The 20,516-nt window shown below is 39.6% G+C and overlaps 1 protein-coding gene across 13 annotated transcripts in view; it reads left to right on the top strand.

Moving 5' to 3' along the window:
* Positions 1-20,516, top strand: part of LOC143041147 (bromodomain adjacent to zinc finger domain protein 2B-like) — a 416,327-nt gene that overhangs the window by 352,519 nt on the left and 43,292 nt on the right. For 9 of the 13 annotated variants that reach the window (XM_076212935.1, XM_076212934.1, XM_076212940.1 and 6 more), the window contains 16 exons: positions 5,505-5,717; positions 6,233-6,259; positions 6,437-6,616; positions 6,708-6,996; positions 7,435-7,912; positions 8,503-8,842; positions 9,680-9,843; positions 10,487-10,570; positions 11,489-12,130; positions 12,520-12,787; positions 13,141-13,319; positions 13,705-13,886; positions 14,904-15,017; positions 17,595-17,642; positions 18,159-18,216; positions 18,687-18,752. In XM_076212935.1, the coding sequence (XP_076069050.1) occupies positions 5,505-5,717; positions 6,233-6,259; positions 6,437-6,616; positions 6,708-6,996; positions 7,435-7,912; positions 8,503-8,842; positions 9,680-9,843; positions 10,487-10,570; positions 11,489-12,130; positions 12,520-12,787; positions 13,141-13,319; positions 13,705-13,886; positions 14,904-15,017; positions 17,595-17,642; positions 18,159-18,216; positions 18,687-18,752 (3,332 nt within the window). The remainder of the gene's footprint in view (positions 1-5,504; positions 5,718-6,232; positions 6,260-6,436; positions 6,617-6,707; positions 6,997-7,434; positions 7,913-8,502; positions 8,843-9,679; positions 9,844-10,486; positions 10,571-11,488; positions 12,131-12,519; positions 12,788-13,140; positions 13,320-13,704; positions 13,887-14,903; positions 15,018-17,594; positions 17,643-18,158; positions 18,217-18,686; positions 18,753-20,516) is intronic. The other 4 variants (XM_076212941.1, XM_076212944.1, XM_076212943.1 and 1 more) reach the window with 4 other exon arrangements.

Below are 20,516 nucleotides of genomic sequence, written 5' to 3' on the forward strand. Positions count from 1 at the left end.
GTGTAGTATAATGGAATTTGGAAAAAGCAAAAACAGAATAACAGGATCATATAATTTGGGAGAAGAAGGAATAAAAAGAGTAGAAAATGAGAGGGACCTGGGAGTCATTGTTATGAATAATATGTCACCTGAGAAACATATAAATAAGATTTTTGGAGAAACTTATAATTTAATAAGAACAATCAAAGTGGCATTTACATACCTGGATGAAGAAATGGTGAGGAAAATCCTAGTCACCCTGATAAGACCAAGATTGGAATATGCAGCAACGATATGGTCACCAAGTACAAAAAAAATGTATAAAAAAACTTGAAAGAATACAAAGAGCAATTACTAAACTGGCACCAACACTCTCAAAACTATCATATGAAGAGAGACTACAAAAACTTAAACTACAGACACTAGAGCAAAGAAGAGAGAGAGGAGATTTGATAGCTATTTACAGAATCATGAAAGGCATAGAAATTACTGATAGAGAGAATCTGATAAAATGGGATGACAGAAATACAAGAGGACACGGAAAGAAAATAAAAAAAGACAACTATAGAAGAGATTTGAAAAAGAACAGCTTTCCTCACAGAGCAATAGACAGTTGGAACAAGTTAGATGAGAAAGTGGTGTGTGCAAAAACAATACATGAATTTAAAAATAGTTTAGATAAAATGAGATATGAAGACGGGACCTCACGAGCATAGCTCCCCTTCCCGTAAAATACAACTAGGTACAACTAGGTAAATACACATGGTAAATTGGAAAATAGGAGGTGTGACCCAATGAGTATTGCTCCTTTCCTGTACACTATAATTAGGCAGAATACACATTCTGATCCTACTATCTTTTACTTTTTCACTTGATTTATCTGTATCCAGTTTCTAGTTCTACAAGTTCCTCATATATTTTTTACCCCCTTCTTACAAAACTTTTGTACATGCATTGTGCCAGGTTTTGTCTCATTTTATTTCTACTTCTCTTAGACTCCTTTTTACTCTCCAGTCATAACTGGTATTTCCTTATCTTCTCCCACAGTATTATAAATTCCTGGTTCCATCATTTCTTCTCCTCCCGAACCCAATCCTTTTCATACCACACATACCGAGAGCCCCCTCTTGTCACTTTTAACTTTTCCCACTCTGCCACCTCTTCAGGTTCTGCATCTTCCCATGCATTCCACTTCTTCCTATATCTTTTATATCCTTTGCCACAGATTTGGCTCAGTTTCTTAATAGTTATTCCCTTGTTTCCTTGTCTTCATTCATGTCTATGCTTTTTCTGTTATTTCCTCTCACATGGATAGAAACCTATAGTTTGCTACTCTATCTGACCCTCTCAGTACTGTCACAACCATTGATATTCTCAACTTTTGGTGCAACATATAATCAAATGTACTTCTTGCATCAGATGAGAGGAAGGGTGGGAGGGGTGTGGAGTGTATTTAGGGATGAAATGGGTGGGAGTGTTTTTATGCCTTTCCCTTTTTGGCTACCTCCCTTGGAAGGGGGAAAAAGCCTTGGTATATGTATGTATGTACTTCTTGCATCTCCACTGTATGTTTTCATGATTATTTGTCAGGCCCTATTGTGGAAGAGCTTTGCCTAGCTGCATTGTCATTAACCCAAGCAGTGTGATGGGGGACAGGGATGACTCTTTATCCCAGAGGTCCTTAGGCACGAGTGGCAGTGAAATGGGTTTTGTGTATTATGTAGGCAGGACTGTTGTGTCTTATTTAGGGATTATTGGTGTGGGGCACTGTATGGTGGTTGCATCTGATGCAGTTTGACTCTGTGGGCAGGGCTATTGTGTTGATGTTCTGAATGAAAGTATGCTATTGTTGTTCTTGCTTCTTGTAAGACAGATGGGGTTGATGATAGAATGCTGGCATGTTTTGGGCAAATGGTAGGTTTAAGTGAGGAAAAACTAGGGGAAAAAGGAAAGCTGAAATGGATGGAGGGGAAGACCAGGAGTGAGGTGCATGGAGAGGATGAAAGGAGCAAGGAAGAGAGAGGGCAAAATATAAATATGAATTGTTGTAAATTGATGAGGGAATAAGCTCAAATGGACCTCTTCTTGTCTGCTTTGTATATTTCTTGAGGGATAGAGGAGGGAGTGCCATGTAATGAAGTGATAGTAGACCAACTCTGGCTATCAGGCCATGCTGTAGAGTTGTCTTGATGCATTGCCTCTGACCCAGATAGGTGGTGAACTAGAATGGAGCTAAGATAGGAATGACAAGGAATGGGTTTTTGGATAGGTGTGGAATGGGTGTAGGGTGTCTGTTTGACTTGGCCACATCCTTATAAGAGGTAAAAAGCTTTTTTATGTGTGTGTGATTATATATGTATGTATTTATGTATGTATGCATGTTTTGTAGCAGCATTGCTAGACACAAGTATAATCTTAATGGCTGGTTTACTTCATTGATGACATCTGTTATTTTTATTTCATTTTTTTCTGCCTTTCTCCTGCACTGATGAGAAGCTCAGGTAATTTCAGTTTCATAAACACTTCTTGGATGTATTGATTTTCTTTCTCAAAATAATCTACACTGCAAACCCAGATTGCCCTCATCAATGCAATGAACTACCTGCAAGGATTATATTACTTACCAGTGCAGCAGCCTTGCTCAGCAACTCTTGCTCAGTTGCTCAAGCCTAGGAACAAGAAAATAGCCTACCGAATCAGTAATACATGCACACACACATACATACTTCTATCTTTATACCAAGGGCTTCTTTCCCTGTATAAAGGAGGTAACCAAGTCAAAGGCATGCACCCATTCCACTCCCATCCACCATCTTTATTTCCCTCTTGTCTTAGCTCCTCATGAATGAAGGGTCATCCCTGTCTCCAGCCCATTGCCCTGGTCAGAAGCAATGCAGCAAGACACAGCACATCCACAGCAGGGCTGCTTCACTTATGGTAACCCTCCCTCTCCGTCTCCTCATGCAAAAAATAGTGAAGACTGGGAGAAATCCCTACAAGCTGTCAAAATATCATGCATATAGAACCATTCTTCATTCACCCCTATCCCCTGCCATATATACATACCAAAAATAATTTTTCCCCATATAAGGGGGTGGCCTTTTCAAGGCATGCACCCATCCCACACCCATCCATCACCTACAAGTGAATGAGTAAAAGGGTGTGAAGGAAAAGGAAGCAGGAGTGCAAGATTCTGTGTAAGGGAGGTAACATTTAAAAAATTAGTGAAATGTCATTTGATCTTAAAAATGTGTAATTGTGAACTAGTGATGTTCAAAACTGTAACAACACTTTGTGTAACACAATGTAGTAACAAATCAACTAATGGACTAGAATAAGGATGATTTAATGATACATAAGAGGTAGTATCTGGAAGTTACGGCTGAGGTTCAAATGTTATGGAGTAAGGGCATGTTCAACATTGCATTCCTTGTATTTCAGTTATTTCCTTAGGTGAAAATGGCTTTGGAAGGATATAATTTGCCACAACCAAGTGACCTCTAAACCCTCCTTGTTGGTGGTGTCCATTTTGTGGCTTTTACGAACTTTGATCCAATGAGCAAAACTTAGTTTCTGCTCTGCATCCTTGTACTTCATAAAGTTCCAAGGAGTGAAACATTGTACATACAATAAGTGCTTTGTCCTCATGGTATTTCCTCTGCCAAAACTGGTGACAAGTTCAGATTGGGAAAAAAGAATCTGGCATTCATATTTCCTGGCCCTCCATGTGTTTTTTACCTTATTTTTACATAAACAGCAAACTTGGAGATGTTTTGTTTACCCTACCTTTAGTTGGACATATCCTAGTGTTGCTGGGATTAAACCCCCCTCCCCCCTTTTTCATGGGTGAAAATGCTCTGAAACATTGGGAAATAAGATATTTTGATTTGTTTATTATATAGTTAAACAAAGGCAAACTAGTTGTGTGTGGTTATTGTGTACATGTATGTGGTCATGTCCATGTGTTGCTGCATTTATTTCTAATGCAGCCATATAAAAAATTGCATGTTTTTTTATCATTACAATAATGAATATTTTTTTATTTATTTATTTGTTTGATTATTTTCTTTCTTTTTTATTTATTTATTTATTTCTTATTTATTTATTTATTTTTTTAATGAAAGCACATATGAGGCTGGACTTGATTTTCCAGTCTGTCTATATAATAGAAGGCCTCCTGCCCTTATTAGGGATGTAGCCAGCCCAGGTATTCACCCATATAACACCCGTCCCACTCTCATCCAACACTCATTTGAACATAGTTCCTTGTGGAATAAGGGCCATATCCTCCACCTCTACAAGTGCAATGTGGATTAGATGAAAACATGAGTCACCCATATCAGACATGTCTTCTGTGAATGTCAAGACAAAAATCATCTTGTATGTGTGTTCATTCACAGGACCCACTGCTAATTCGCACATCCCTGTGACAACTAGGGAAACTCTTTATAGATATGGTGTACTGTCATAATGATGACATGGTCCATTGAACACCCCATGAATATATAGAACTCCACTGAATATGCCACCAGAGATGTCTCTCTAAAATTCTGTGACATGGACACTACCTCCCAAAACAACATTTCCAGTACAGCCTGTATTATCCAGGTCATTACTATTGGATCATCATCATCTAAAGGCCACATTGCCTCATGTGCCATTGAATATAAGAACCATCCAAGCAGATCCAGGTCTTGGATGTTAAATAACCATAAAATGATGACGTGCATGTACAATGTAACCCTTGTAGAAGACCACACCTATATGTCAGACCACACAAGGTCAGAAGCGAGGATGAAAAGACTTGCTTTCTTATCTATTGTAGAAGGAGAGGGTTCATGATCAGTCGAGAGATTGCTGGTAACTTGGTGAAATTCAAACAGTTTTAAGAACCATTCAACTGAACCTTAGCATGATTCCCAACAATCAGGAAAACAGACAAAGGGATCTCAAAAACTCCTTGAAATAAAGCATTGAGAATGATAGGAGGGGAAAAAAAATCTCCAAAATCACCCTAATAAAATATCTGCACACAAAAATACCCCCCCCCATAGAACTACATGAAAATAAGAATGACAACACAGACTAGGTCTGACCACAGAATCAACCTGTCCTTTGTGCAACTGTAACACAGAAGACACCAAACAGATTATTCTACACTGCCCCACCTTAGCCCTACCCAGACAACAGTACAACAATTCTTCTTTAAGTGACTTGTGAGCCAAACCAGTGGTTGTTGACAGTCACCTGGGAATGAGTCGTCAGCAACAAAGACTTGGGGTAACAGATCTATTAGTATTTTGTTCTTAAGTATGTTGCAAGGAACCTGAACAGGCACATGATATACAATGCTTTTGACAAGTTTGTTTTGGAATGTCCATCTGTGTTGCTGTGTGTATGAAAATATGTGTTTGTAAATTTATATTGTGAATTTGTGTGCATTGTCTTTGTTTTTTATTTATTTAAGGAGTTCTAAAGGACCCTACACTAATAACCATTTATTTTTTTTGTGTGTGTACCAACAGCCAACATGTTTGGTGGTGGCATGAGCCCCTACAACCCTTCAGCGGCAGCGGCAGCTGCAGCCGTGGGGTTATCTGGCATAGGGGGTCTGTCAGGCATGGGTTTGGGCGCTGGATATCCTCCCACTAGTTCAGCAGCACAAAGCATGCAGGGTCTTGCGGGATTGGCAGCAGCGCAGCAAGCACAGCAGGCCCAACATGCAGCAGCATTAGCTAGTATGACATTCTACATTTCATTTTTATTCTTTGGAAATTATGCATCTTATGGCATTATCACACTAGGCCATTTTTTCCTCTGACTGTTGGAGCAAATTTGCAGCCTGCAGCTTTCAGGAAGGAATCTGATAAGCTGGAGGGAAATAGTTTTCCTCCAGCATATCAAATGACATTCTGTGTCAATAGTTGATAAAAAAAAAATAGTTTGTCATATTGAGTTATAAGAGAAAAAGTACTGGAAGTTGGCAATAATGCTAATTAATCAGAGGTTGGAGAAAAAATATCCCAGTATGATAACCCACTTAATTATGTACAGTCCCTAAGATATTAAAAAGTGACATTAGCCTGGACAGTGTATGCAATATACTATTATTAAAAGTGTTAATGCTTGATTTTCAAAACATTCCATGGTTCTATTAAATTTGAAATACTCTTGTAAAAATTAAATCAGAAAAAATATGTTACATAATTGAATAATTTTTTCATCTCCTTTTGTTATCACTTGTATTTTCCAGGTGCATATCAGGAGAGGGCAATAGGAGGTAAGTTAATTTGATCTTGTACTTGCTGTAGTTTCGCCAAAGAGCATAAAGATTTTAAAAGACATTTTTTCATGATTTATATCTGTAGGTAAAGATTTAATTGGTTTTAAAAGGCACATCCTAATGTTTAACATTTGTTTATCGTTCTTCACTCCTTTATTTATTCACCCAATGCAGCTGCATGGTGGAACATGGCTAACCTGCAACAGATGGAGTTGCTGTCCCGGTTACAGGGAAGTAGTGGAGGTTCACAGTCCGCAGCAGCCGCAGCTGCTGCTGCTGCTGCCGGAATGTCAGGTTATGCAGGACTACATCCAGAGCACCTTATGAACCTTGAACTTCTACAAGCTCAGCATGGTGAGTAAGGAGCACAACAGTAATCTATTACACATGTTTTTGCAAGGACTACTTATGGTATTTTTCATGAAATGTTTCATTTTCATTGTAGCTGCAGCTGTTGTGGCAGCCCTGTCCTCAAGCAAAGCAAGCACAAGCACTAGAACTAGCAGTAGCAGAACAAGCAGTATTACCAGCAGTCTAAGTAGTAGGACAGAAACAACTACTACTATGGCAAGCTCGAGCAGGAACAGCAGAATGTCAGGGAAACCAAGTAGCAGTACTAGCAACAACAGCAGCAGTAGTAGAAGTGGAAGTTTGGATATCAGCCGTCTTGCCCAGTCAGCCAGCCCTTCCCGCCAGCCATCCAGCTCCTCATCACATTCAGCAGGACTCTATAGGTAGGTTGTTGTTGTAATGCTGCATGGACAAGTTCCTTCAACATTTTCCCCATGATCCAACTCGACAGTTATTTCTCGAGTGATTGCTTTGCACAACACATGACCATATCATTGTAGGAATCTTTTTTTCAGCATTGTAGTAGTCAATTTTTAGTTTTTATGGTATATTTCCTACACCTGCACTTTAGTTGTATTATGTATGTATTAGTTTCTTTTGATTTCTTTTAAGCATGTTTCATTCTTTCCTTTATTTCAAAGATGTGCTGATTTGATATTCTGGTAGCTCTAAACTTGTCTCACTCTAGTCCTGGATTTCACATCATGGTTGGATTATGTTATGATTGAAAGGTTGTTTGGTTTCCAAAGCAAATATCTACAGCCTTGCTCTCCCAAGTAGACGTAGTTTTTGTACTGAACTCTTCCGTGTTCTGTCATCAGCACAAGCCACCACCACCACCACCACCATCCTAGCAGGAAGAGCAACAACAGTACCAACAACCACAGCAGCAGCAGCAGCAGTAGTAGTAGTAGCTACCACCTTCAGCACCATCTGAGCAACTCCACCAGCAGCATGCTGAGTACTATGCTACAACTACCACCAGGGGTAGATCTTGTCAAGCCCAATTCCTCCTCCTCCTCCTCCCTTTACTCTGCCAAAGACCAACAAGGGGGGGCCCAGCAGCAGTTGCAGTCGCAGCAGCAGCTCTCCAGCAGCAGAACCCATAGGAAGACTCTTTCACAGGACCCACCATATTCTTGCAGCTCTCTGGTGCCTCCTCATGATGGCCCGCTTGGGTATCCTTCTCACCTGGAGTCTGGAGTCAACTTATCTCATGGCATTGCAAGTCTCATGGCCGATAAAATCAGCCCTTCCTCACACAAACCACATCAGCCATCATCAAGCTCCTCATCTGATGTGAGTTAAAGATTCAGAAACTTTTTTTTTTTTTCCACTCGTATTCAATGTATCTTAATTTTTATTATATATATTCATTTATTTTTTGTATTTCAAAGAAATGTTATAGTGGATATACACATATATTTTGATATGCAGTGTTTGAATTTGATCTTACCTATTCATGTGACATGATTGAAGTTTGCTCTTTAAAAACTGTTCGAAAATTTTGATGGGAATGCTTCTGTAATTTTATTTACTTTTTTCTAAGCATTGCACAAATTGTGTTTTGTTTATTCACATTTAAATGATATCCAGAATTTTGTTTCATTGACAGCAATTTCTTGTGATTGCATGCCATACTGTTGAGATTTTTTACTCTTTGTGTAGATTCTGGTAGTTCTTGCTCTTATTCTCGATGGATCAACCTGCATCCACCTCTCACCTGTGGTAGATTATTCTGTACACCAGTATTTGAGTTGATGTATTTAGTTGGTTTTTCTCTCTCTCTTTTCCCTTTTCCATCCTCCCTGTCTGCCTGCCTACCCCTGGTGTGCGCATGGTCGCGTGTACGCACTCCTATGTATGCGTACGCGTTTGCACACTTGTAGCGAGTCACAGAAAAACTTGCAAGTAATGGAAGTGTGTCCATCTCCAAGGCATTGCGCAACAAGGAGTTAGAGATTATTCCCATCTCACCGTCGACCAAGGGTGGATCGAACCAGGGCCAACACGCACATCCAACAACACACAAGGACAGGTCTGAGCCCAAGGTGTCCATTTCAACAGTGCTCCCTAGTGCAAGAGCAAGTAGTCCTGTTGGCAGACTCAGCAATGGAACGGCAAATAATCAAGAAGAAAATGCCAATGTGACTATTGAACCCTGTGGGAGTGTTACTGGGGAGGATGGTCCTCTCAACCTCTCCTTAAAGTCGTCTGCCAAATTACACCGTAAGGATATCTTTTTTTTCTTTCTGTATCATGTTCAATAAAGAGCTAAGATGAGAGGGAAACCAGGGTGGTGGATGGGAGTGGGTGACTTTGACTTGGCTACCTCCCTTACAAGAGGGAAGAAGCCCTTGGTATATAAATTAGATAGATGCTGAACCCAAGTAGCTTGGAAGGATTAGGGGTACTGTCACGGAGGAACACATGTCTGTCATGAAACTGTACTTGTGTACCAAAAGTCATATTCAGGAGATTTGATGTGTAAAGGCTCTGGGTCTGAAATGAGGTAAAGAAGTTTGCAGGAGTGATGTGGAAGAGGTTGTTCAAGTCATGGAATGATGTGAAAGAGGCCTTTGTTCTATAGTGGTCCTAAAATGGCATAATGAGACACTGGATCTTCAGGGCTGCATCTCTGGTAGAGATGGGGTAGAGTTAAGTGCCTTAGCTGGTGAGTGTTTGCGGGCTCCTCGGTGGGTACTACTTGTCAGGGCTTCTCCTTTGGGCATGCTACATGGGACTACTGTGGAATGTTTCTCATAGCAGAATTGTTCTGAGCCTTCTCATAAATAATTTTGGAAAGAAATTGTGGCCTGTTGTATTAGTGTGGAACTACCATAGAGCAGCACGTGAAAATGATAGGCAGTATAGACTCACTACTATATGTATATATACAAAATCACCTATTCAGAAGGCAGTTGTATGGGAAAAAAATTACATAGAATATGAATAAGTAGGTAGATTTAGAAATTGAAAATATTGTTTGAAATGTATTGAAAATTCATATCCACTTGGTATAATTCTAGTTTCCTTGTTCATTAGTATTTTTCTCTCCTTCATCAGCTCATGTATCCAAAACACCTGAAAAGAGAGACCTAGATCTAAACCCTCTACTACCGCCCCCTGGTCTTCCACCAGGCCTGACTCATGCAGGTTTAACACCGAGTCTTGAAGTTTTACAAAGTCTTTATGGCCATCCAGGAATGCAGAGGGATGCACTAGCTTCGGTATGTACTATTTGTAGATTTTGTTGAGATGTGAGTTGTTGTTGTTCCCTAGACTGTCTGGCCAAGCAGTCCCATCTCCCTGAGGAATGCCATGGCTGGAACAGGGGATTCCCACAAGTCCCTTATAAAGTGTTGTTGGCATGCATGATTGTGTAGAATGCAGTGAGGCAGCTACCACCCATACCTTAAGTTACCAGAAGAGGTTGACAGCATCACAGATAACTGTCCAGGATGCAACACTTCACCCTATACTATACAACCCATTATGGAAAACTGCATTGTACATGATCATGTACTACATTATAAGAAGTTGAGGAAGGTAGATAAAGAAGACACAAGTCTTGGTCACAGTTTATTTTTATCCACATTCCTCTATTTCTTGATTGCATGTCATTTTTAGATTGAACCTCATGTGCATATATTATCCAAGGTAGTAGTATTTACTAAAAATCGTGCAGTTTATTTTATTCTAATTTGTTTGTCTTGTTATTAAGCACTAGTTTATATCAGTGCCATAGCATGATTTTCATTTGCAGTTTGAATATGAAGATACTTTATATTGTAGATATTTTAGAATGTAAGACTTATTAGTGTAGTGAGGATATTGGAGCTGAGGAGTAAACTAGGTATTTATCTTTTTCAGATGCAAGAAGCTCTTCATAGGCAACTATTAGCTAGTGATGACAAGAAGAGAGAAGAGAAGAGGAAAAGGGTGAGGGAGGACTTTGTAAGGCTTGTCATTTTTGTAGTTATAAATAGTATCTAATTAGAGAATGACTGTGAAGAAAATAAAAGAGAAGTAAGGGTGTTGTTGTTCCTTAGAATGTCAGGCTGAACAGTCCTGTCTCCCAGAGAGAAGTAGTGTAGAAGTAAATGCTCATAATGAATTTTAATGCCGAAAATAAGTGAATTCTTTAAAAGTAAGGGAAATGAGTGTCTAAAGTAGAAGCGGATAAGTTGAGCACGAGAGGAAAACTAAGAATGAGATGAATGGATGGGGTTGCAGGGAGCTTTGGACGGGCTTAAGGTTGAACAATACATGAATTCAAATCTTAATCTAAATGTGATAAATGGAAATCAAGGATATAGACTAAGTTGGAACTGTACATGAATTTGAAGCTAGGTAGATTGGAGAGTAGGAGATGGGACCCAACAAGTGTTGCACCTTTCCTGTATACTAAAATTAGGTGAATACAGATACTCTGCAGCAGAATTCATTTACCCCTTAACATAGGGAGATCTGGAGAACGTAGTCCTAGAAGTGGTAAAGGACAAGTTCAAGGGAACTTCATGAAGAATGGACAGCAAAAGTACAAAAGTATCACCATTTCTTAATGAATAGATAACACTTACGTACTTGAATGATGGATGACTGGTCTGTAGGGGGTGCCCCAAAAAGTCCTTAAAGTATTGAATGCATGTTACCATGGAGTCGGAACCCTAATGTGGAGATTAAAAAAAGAAGAAAAAAAAAAATATATCCCCAGCATTGAAAATTGTTAAAATACAATAATGATCATTAAGGTTGCCTTACACTGTGAAAGGAATTTCATATTTATATGAATAATTTCTCACTTTTCCTTGTGAAATATGTAATATTATCATGCATAAGGAAATCAACATTATTCTGGTGTATTATTTGCAGATGGAAGAAGCAAATGAACGTGCACGTCATTTGGGACGAGGAGTTTCCAAACCGAAGAAAAATACTGTGGCCTCATTGCTAGAGCAGTGCAGAGCAGCTGGTGTCAAACCTCAACTACCTCTACCTCCAACAACCTCAATTGCCTCAACACCAGTAACAACCTCTTCCCCAACCCATGGTTCCCCCTCGCTCTCCTCGGCCCCTTTCTTGTCTTCATCCTCAACAATTGGGGTGACATCAGCACAACTACCTCCATCTTCATCTTTATCGTTAAGTCTACGGCCACCTTCCCCTGCTTTGACCACTACCTCTACACCTCTTCCTCCTCCACCTCCTCCCCTGCCTCCTCCACCACCACCACCTGTGTCAGTGCAGTCCTCTTCATCCGACCCACCATCTCCGACTGTCACCATATCTGCTCTTCCACCTCCACTTGCCTTGCCAACCTCACTGCCTTCCTCTTCTTCCTCACCCGTTCCCATGTCCTTGCCCGCATCTCTTTCCATTTCTTCCTCAGTGAGTATCACATCCATTTCGCCACCATCCACAATGACCTCTGCCTTAGACAAGCCAAGTGTCACAATTCAACCCGCCACGTCCAGTGCCGATGAAAGGCAGCCCTTCAAAGACCAAGATCATACAGTAAGTGCTGTAATGCTATTAGCTGTTTGTTTTTTCTGTAATTCATTAAGTTTTGTTATTATTCCTTATATTTTATTATTTTTATGATTATTATTATTATTATTAGTTTCCTGTCATTGTTGTTAATTTTGTTTGATTGTTTTATGTATCTTTAGTTTGCTTAGGGAAATTAAAGACATGCACCTCTTATTTTGTAATGAGACACAATGCTCCTAGGGGGGCAGTAAATTTGAAAAAAAAAAAAAAAAAAAAAATACTGTCAACCAAAGAAAACATTGCTCAGAAAGTTGGGAGTTGAACCATCAGGAAATAATGCCAATTAAGACTTCAGTATTTAATCTTATGGGGAAATACAAGAACCCAGAATCTTTACATTGCCAAACTTGCAGGTGGAAATCACACCAATAAGTCGGACTCAGGAGAACGGAGGGGACAAGCCAATAAAAAAGCGTCACATTGTCACATCGAGCAGCGTTGATGGAAGACTCATTACAACCATCAAGGCGGCAAGTGGACAGATGGACATATCTGACCTCAGCGCAGATTCAGATACAGACAATGAATCTTATATTTCCTCTGCGGATGAAAGTATGAGTGGAATGCCCTCACCATGGTTGAAAAGAGACATTACTGGATCACCATCCGTTTCAAGTGGATGTAAGTTTAGATTTGGAGATTAGAAATCCTTGAAAGAAATGACACGAGAAGATGAGAATTGTTGATGACACTTTGTAATCAGTGGGGAAAGTAACTACTTTAGGGGCTCATCTTCTGTTTGGTCATGTGATGATAAAGATACTGTTTAACTTAGTACTCCTAGAAAACTCACAGATTGCCTGTTTAAGGGAATAGTATATGAAGTCATTGATCATCACGAGAACTATGAGAAATGTTTGATAAAAAGTTGAGGAGTTCTCTTAACTCGTAATATCACTCCTGTGACAGTATTCATATGGCAGCTTGTACACAAAGGAATGAAAAGTTACCTTTGATTCCTCCTTTTTCTCCAGCACCACCTGCCAAAAAACGTAAAATGATAACTGATGAAGTTCAGTTGCGTGTACCTCTAACGTATGGGTGGAGAAGGGAGACAACCATGCGAGCCATAACACAGTCAGGGGTTCGGGGGGAAGTGATCTACTATGCCCCGTGCGGAAAACCTTTTAGGCAGTACCCTGACATCATCAGAGTAAGTAATATATTATCTGATGGATTCAGAAGATGTTTGAATAAAGTTTTCTCAAAAGATGGATAGAAAGGATTAATTAAGTAGCAGAATTCTCCTTTACAGTCTCCCAATCTCACCTGAGCTCATTCTTATTTATCTCTTTCTGTGATTCTGTTTAGAGTTTGCCAGGGTTTGCACGCTCCTGTTTAGTTTGTCTTAACTATGTATTATTGGATTTAGTCTTATTTTGCATGACTTTTATTATTTATTTTTCGTGTGTTCGGCATGAGTTCTCAATTTACCTCAGTTTGAATCTGCATTTGCCTTAAAAGCTTATGCATTTTCCTTCAAGCTTACCCACAACATGTTATTATTGAGGCAGTTCATTAGTGTTCTTTCTTTTCAGTATCTAGAGAAGAACAACATTCGAGAAGTGTCTAGAGACAACTTCAGCTTCTCTAGTAAAATACCAATTGGAGAATATGTGGACGGCAATACTCTACAACGTTATACTGAAGAAGACATTCGGCAGCGCATCAATGATGTCAGGGAGAAGAAAGGGTACAAGCCACCAACTCGGAAGCCAGAGTGAGTCGTGTCTCGGTCTTTAATCTTTCTCTTTCTATACAAAAAGGCTTCATCCCCCATATAAGAAAGGTAACCAGCCAGCCAAGGCATGCACCTTTCTCCATCCATCACCTATTTGTTTCCTTCTCATCTTTGCTCCTCATGGTTGAAGAGTCATCCAAGTCTCTGATCCACAGCCCAACTCGGAAGCAATGCAGCAAGACACAGTTTATCCACAGCAGGGCTCCATCATTTACATGGTGACCCCACCTCTCCAACCCCTCGTGCGGAAAATAGAGGCTCATTCTTTCTCTGCTGTATACATTTCTGTGTGTATAGTCTCTCCTTCATATAACTTCCTCTTTGCAGTCATCTCCAGATATCTATTTCCTATAACATTCTTCATTCCCACAAGTCATTTACTTGCCTCCTTTATAATTCGCCTCCACTCCTTACTCTGTCATATGTGACTATCTTTATACCAAGGGATTCTTACCCCATATAAGGGAGATAGCCAAGTAAAGGCATGCACCCATTCCAGTCCCATCCACCATCTTTGTTTCCCTGTTATCTTAGCCCCTCAAGGATGAGGATTCATCCCTGTCTCCTGCCCTCAACATGGGTCAGAAGTAGTGCAGCAAAACACTGTCATATGTGACACTAAATACTTAAATTTCTCCACTTCCTCTAACCTCTTGCCCCTCAAACTTGCATCCAGCCTGTCATTGTCATCAGTCTTTGTACTCTTCATCAACTTATTTTTGCTCACATTTACTCTCAACTTTCTCCTCTTGCCCACCCTTTCATTTTCAGTCACCAACTGCTTCTGTTTTAATAATGGACAGTGAGGAGATGAGTCTCCTTGCTGTCTGTCTTGCAAGACTACCACCAGCAGGTATTGGTGAATTGCTCTCTGCATGGGTATATTGTGAAAATAGGAGAGATTTTTGTGTTAAATATTTTTAGTTATGTGGATTTTATATAGATTTTGTGCTGTTGTCGAATGGTTTTCTTTACCAAGTACATCCACATTTGCAGAGATGGCCGTGATGCACTAGAAGTTGAAGCTGAAGCTATTCTGCGCAGACTTGAGGCAGAGGAACAAGCAGAGAAATCTCGACAGGAGGCTCTTGCATGGTTAGAAGAAAGGAGGTATGAAAATGTAATGTAATGAATAGCATATCAATAAACTTTCGTGTCACAGGGAGAACGAGGATTCAGCACCACCTTTATCTTTGGCTTATTTTTGTTTTTACCAGTAATAGTTACATCAGTGTTCAAAGCAACTTCAGAATGTAAACAGACTTTCAATGTTTGCCAACCATCACATATTCTAAGATCTCCCTTCTGCACAATTACAATTTTTTGTTCCTTTATGTTTTTACTGTAGGGAAATTAATGACAAATTAGTATGGTAGTGGATGTGTATACTTGTGTACATGTGCACTTACACTTATGGATATGGAGGATTAGCTCTGGTAATTTGGGTGTGAAGATGTACACATACAGCCTCAGGTACATTGGCAGTAGACCACACAGCCAAGAGGTGCATAGGATGTATTGCTACACAAATTTAAAGCAAGAACTAAGTGAGGGGTGGTGGATGGGAATGGAGTGGGTGGGTAGCCTTTTGACTTAGCTACCTCCCTTGTATGGGGGAAAAGCCCTTGGTAGATAGGTACTGAGGGGTAGGGGAAGAATTCTGCCACCCTATTCTCATGCATGTCATAAAAGAAAAATCATTGGGACAGAGTGAGGGAGAGTAGTGGTCCTTAGGTTCTTATTTTCCTTCTGTGAGAAATCAAACATAATAGTAAAGAAAACACCACCATAACCCTAGTAATTGGGTTGATATATATATATATATATATATATATATATATATATATATATATATATATATATATATATATATATATATATATATATATGCATGGATGTGATGTAGATGAGAGAAAAAGGGGAAGAGATTTGCTGTATGTTTTTGAGAAAAAAGATAAGTGTGTTAGTGTTGAGTGAACTAAGTTGAAAGGGAGGAGTCAGTTTGATTTTGGGATGCTGTGGGCAGTGGTGAAATTTGAATTGGAGATGAGGCTTTTTGTGAGTGCACACAGTCCTGATAGAAAAGTGAAAAGGTGAGGTGGGCTTTTTGGAATTATTTAAATGAGTGTATAAAGTTTTAGGGGGAATGTAAATGTAATGGTGTTTGGGGGATCTCATTGCTAGAGTAGGAAATAAGCTGATAGTGGGGAAGTTTGGAGTGTTTGATAAGAACTATAGTGGAGAGTTGATGTTAGAGATATATTTAGAAAGGGAGTTGATGATAGAGAACACAGTGCATAAGTACACTTGGGGAAGGGTGGTGGAGGGGAGTGTGAAAGGGCATTAGTTTACTATGTAGTGATTTCCAAAGGGAGGAAATCAGAGGAGAGAGTGAGGGATTGTCAGATTATTATTGGATAGAAGCAAAATTGAGATTGGTTGAAAAGTGAGGGAGATCGAGAAGTGCATAGGGTTAACAAATTAAATGAGAAGGATGGCGACTGTAAGATGTGGAGAGGTTCAAGTATTTAGGGTCACATGTAGAAGCGGATAGAGGTAATCTGTAGAAGGAAAAATTAAATGTCTTGGGGGTAATAAAAAATGTCATGAGAAATAGGTGTGTGGGAATGAATAGGTGAAACTTACAATACTGTATGGGGTAGATACTGGGAATATGATAGATGTAGATAGGATCCCAACTATGGATGTGCTGTGTCTTGCTACATTGCTTCTGACCCAGGCAGTGGGCAGGAGACAGGAATGACCCTTACTCCAAGAGGAGCTAAGATAAGAGGGAAACAAGACGAGGGTAGTGGAATGGGTGGGAGTTGGTGCGTGCCTTTGACTTGGCTACCTCCTTTGTAAGGGGAAATAAGCCCTTGGTATATAGATAGACGATCTCCATGGATTACAATTGCAATCCTATTTCCATTTTCCTCATGGGTACAATCTTGTGTGTTCCTCTCCTCATTATTTCCATTCCTTGACCAATTTTAGCTGTTGTCTCAAACATGTTTTAGTGGTCAAACAATCCCAAGCCCAATTTTCCACAAAATTCTTGGCTGTGGGAGTTTAGATGCCGCACATGGATTTTCGTTAATAATTGAGTGTTCAGACACACCCATATTACCAAACCTAGATCTCCGTTTCAATTTGGGATCAATTCATTCATACCCAGACACTGTGTATATGGATGTGTACATATGTATATTGGAATATATATAATTATGAATTTTATTTTCTTATTCTTTTGTGGTAAGCAAGGTGTTACTAATTTACTGCAAAGCATTCATGCTGTATTTTGCCTCCCACTAAATTTCCCTGATTACAGTCTGTGCTATATGGCCAGTAGTGCAACTAGAAGCCCAGTGTCTAGCCCAGCTTTATTGTTTTAGAAAATTTTCATAGTTGTTTAGCTGTTTGGCAAGGAGTCTGTTCACCTATGTGTTATGTGGAAGCATATCTGTCTTAATCCATGTACTTAATATTGGCCAGAATAGTCTAGTCTCATTACTTAGGACGAGACCATATCACACCCCCTGGCTCAAAGCTTGCCATCAGCCTGCCCATTTGTTATGTTTAATCCTTTTGTTTAAACTGAGGTTTAGTTTTTTCCTTGATATACATTGAAAGAATTTAGAAGAGTGTTTCTTTAATTAACCAACACCCTAACTTTCCTCCTTAAAGCTGGCTCCCAGACCCGTTTACCAAGATACAGCGAGAGATTCAGGAGGGGTATGCAGTGCATGATATTTTTATATACATGGCCCCTGCTCTTACCCTGACTACTAGTAATTCTAAGAAAAATGGGAAATTATCCCACAGCCTTTATTACTATCACTTTAATTGTCAGGCTTATAAACGTATGTGTATATGTGTGTGTACATTATATATATACACATACTGTTTTATCATCAAAGTTTCAGTCAAATGTTTAAATGTTTTGTCACTATGTGTTGATGGCAAGTCAGAGTAAGACTTTGACCTGTGACTGTTTTATACAGTATCTGTATATTGGCTTACATATGTGTAACCCTCATGAACCAATACATATAGTTTGCTTGAGCACTTCCTAGTTATTTGCTGCATGAAGTTCCTCCGTTACCATCTGGGTCAATCACCAAATAACTAAAATCATAAATGTAGTGTTGATGGTGAAGTGTTTCCTGTATATTGTCTATAATATTTGTTAGATTTCCTTATTTTATTGTTAGTAGTGCTGTTCAGAAATTGTTTTTTCATTGTTTTCAGACTACTCAGGGAGCAGGAAAGAATTAGGAAGCAAGAGGAAGTCAAAAGGGAGAAGGAGGTTTGTTGAAAAAATTAGTTTGAATATATATATATATATGTGTATGTATATATATATATATATATATATGTATATATATATGTATATATATATGTATATATGTATATATGTATATATATATGTATGTATATATGTATATATATATTTATGTATATATATATATGTGTGTATATATATATGTATATATAAATTATATATATATATATATATATATATATATATATATATATAAGGGAGAAGGGCTTTAATTGTACTCGCCTTGTTTGCCCTTGAGGTGCAGAGGTAAGGGAGGTATTAAATGGGGTTTGATATGTCTGCTGGGTTTTTACTTTGTTGTCATTCCCTCCTGCCTTGCTAGGAGCAAATAGCTTCTAGTGTGTTTATTATACATAGATATGTATATATTACATACAAATTGTACTTTAGATGGTTTAGACACTTAAACATGTCATGTATTCACTCATTTTCAGGAGTTGAGGAAACAGCGGGAAGAACAGAATAGACAACGACTTTATGAACAACTACGGAAGGCTCAGGTTTGTAGAGATGTATAGTTTTTACAAAGAGATGTGAATATAATTAGGAGTGTAATCAGGTGGTGATATTTAATGTATGAAATAGTACACAAGTAGTTTGCTACTACCAAGATGATGGAAGGTGTGGGTAAGTGGATATTTTGGTGTTGTCCAGGGTGCAGTACTGTCACCATGCTTTTCAGATGTTGCATGCATGACCTACCCCATATTCAGAACATTGGGTGGGGGTTGGGGGGGGTGACATCTGGGTAGGTGACTTCAATTATCTATATACCAAGGGGTCCCTTACAAGGGAGGTAGCAAAGTCAAAAGGCAAACACCCACTCCACTCCCATCCACCACCCTTTCCTCCCTTTCATCTTAGCTCCTCATGGGTGACCCCTCATGCCTCCACCCACCCACAAAAAAGGGTGGGGGCTGCGTCAAAATATCTTTCATCCATAACAACTCTCCACCCCTTCCTTTCCTTGCATCACAGTATCATCTGTTCACAGCCATTCTCCATTATGGATCTGGAAAATGCTTACGACAGGACAGACAGGAAGGCACTGTGGGAGGTACTGCAGATATATGGGATAGGAGGAAAGCTGTTAAGAGCACTCAAGAGTTTTTATGAGAGTAGTAGAGCTTGTGTTAGGATTAGAAATGGAGAGAGTGAATGGTTTGAGGTAAAGGTGGGACTTCATCAGGGATGTGTTATGTCACCCTGGCTGTTCAATCTATACATGGATGGGGTGGTGCAAGAGGTGAATGTAAGGGTAGTGGGTCAGGGGTTGGAGATGGGTTAAAGAAAATGGAAAAAAGTGGGAAATAAGCCAGTTGTTGTTTGCTGATGACACTACGCTTGTAGCAGGATCAGAGAAGGAATTGAGGAAGTTAGTGACAGAGTTTGAGAAGGTGTGTGAAAGAAGGCAGGATCAGAGGAGGGATTGAGGAAGTTAGTGACAGAGTTTGAGAAGGTGTGTGAAAGAAGGAAGCTGAAGATAAATGTGGGCAAAAGTAAGGTGATGAGATGTACAAGGGGAGAGAGTGACAGCAGGCTGGAAGTGAGCATTAAAGGTGAGAGACTGGAGGAAGTGGATAGTTTTAGATACTTGGGTGCAAATGTGGCAGGAAAGGGAGGAGTTGGGGTGGAGATAGAACGTAGACTGAGAGAAGCGAGTAAATGCCTTGGTGGATTAAAAAATGTAATGGGAAATAGACATCTGGGAATGTATGCTAAGAGGAGGTTATATGAAGGAGTGATTGTGCCAACAGCACTGTATGGGCAGAAACATGGAACATTAGAGAGGAAGAGAGAAGGAGTTTGAATGTGTTTGAGATGAAATGTCTGAGAAGTATGATAGGGGTTACTAGGCTAGATAGAGTGAGAAATGAGGAGGTGAGGAGGAGAACAGGGGTGAAAAGGGAGCTGGGAGATAAGGTTAATGAAAGAGTATTAGGATGGTTTGGACACATGGAAAGAATGAGTGAAGAAAGATTTGTAAAAGAAGTGTGGAAGGCGGAGGTGGAAGGAGTGAATATGAGGGGGCGTCCTAGGATGAGATGGATGGATGGGGTGAAAGGGGCATTACAAAAAAGAGGAATGTCTGTTGAGGAAGGACAGGAGAGGACAGAAGATAGGGGTGAATGGAAAAGGGTTGTATATGGATGATGCTGTGATGCATGAGGGAGAGTGGGTGGGGGATGGGGGTGAGGAAGTATGTATGAGAAAAAATTTGACACAGCCCAAAGGGATTTTTCCCGTCTTCTCCTTTTCTGCAT

The sequence above is a fragment of the Oratosquilla oratoria genome, chromosome 30 (assembly GCF_046742065.1).
Source record: "Oratosquilla oratoria isolate Oo_2021 chromosome 30, ASM4674206v1, whole genome shotgun sequence".
Lineage (NCBI taxonomy): Eukaryota > Metazoa > Arthropoda > Malacostraca > Stomatopoda > Squillidae > Oratosquilla > Oratosquilla oratoria.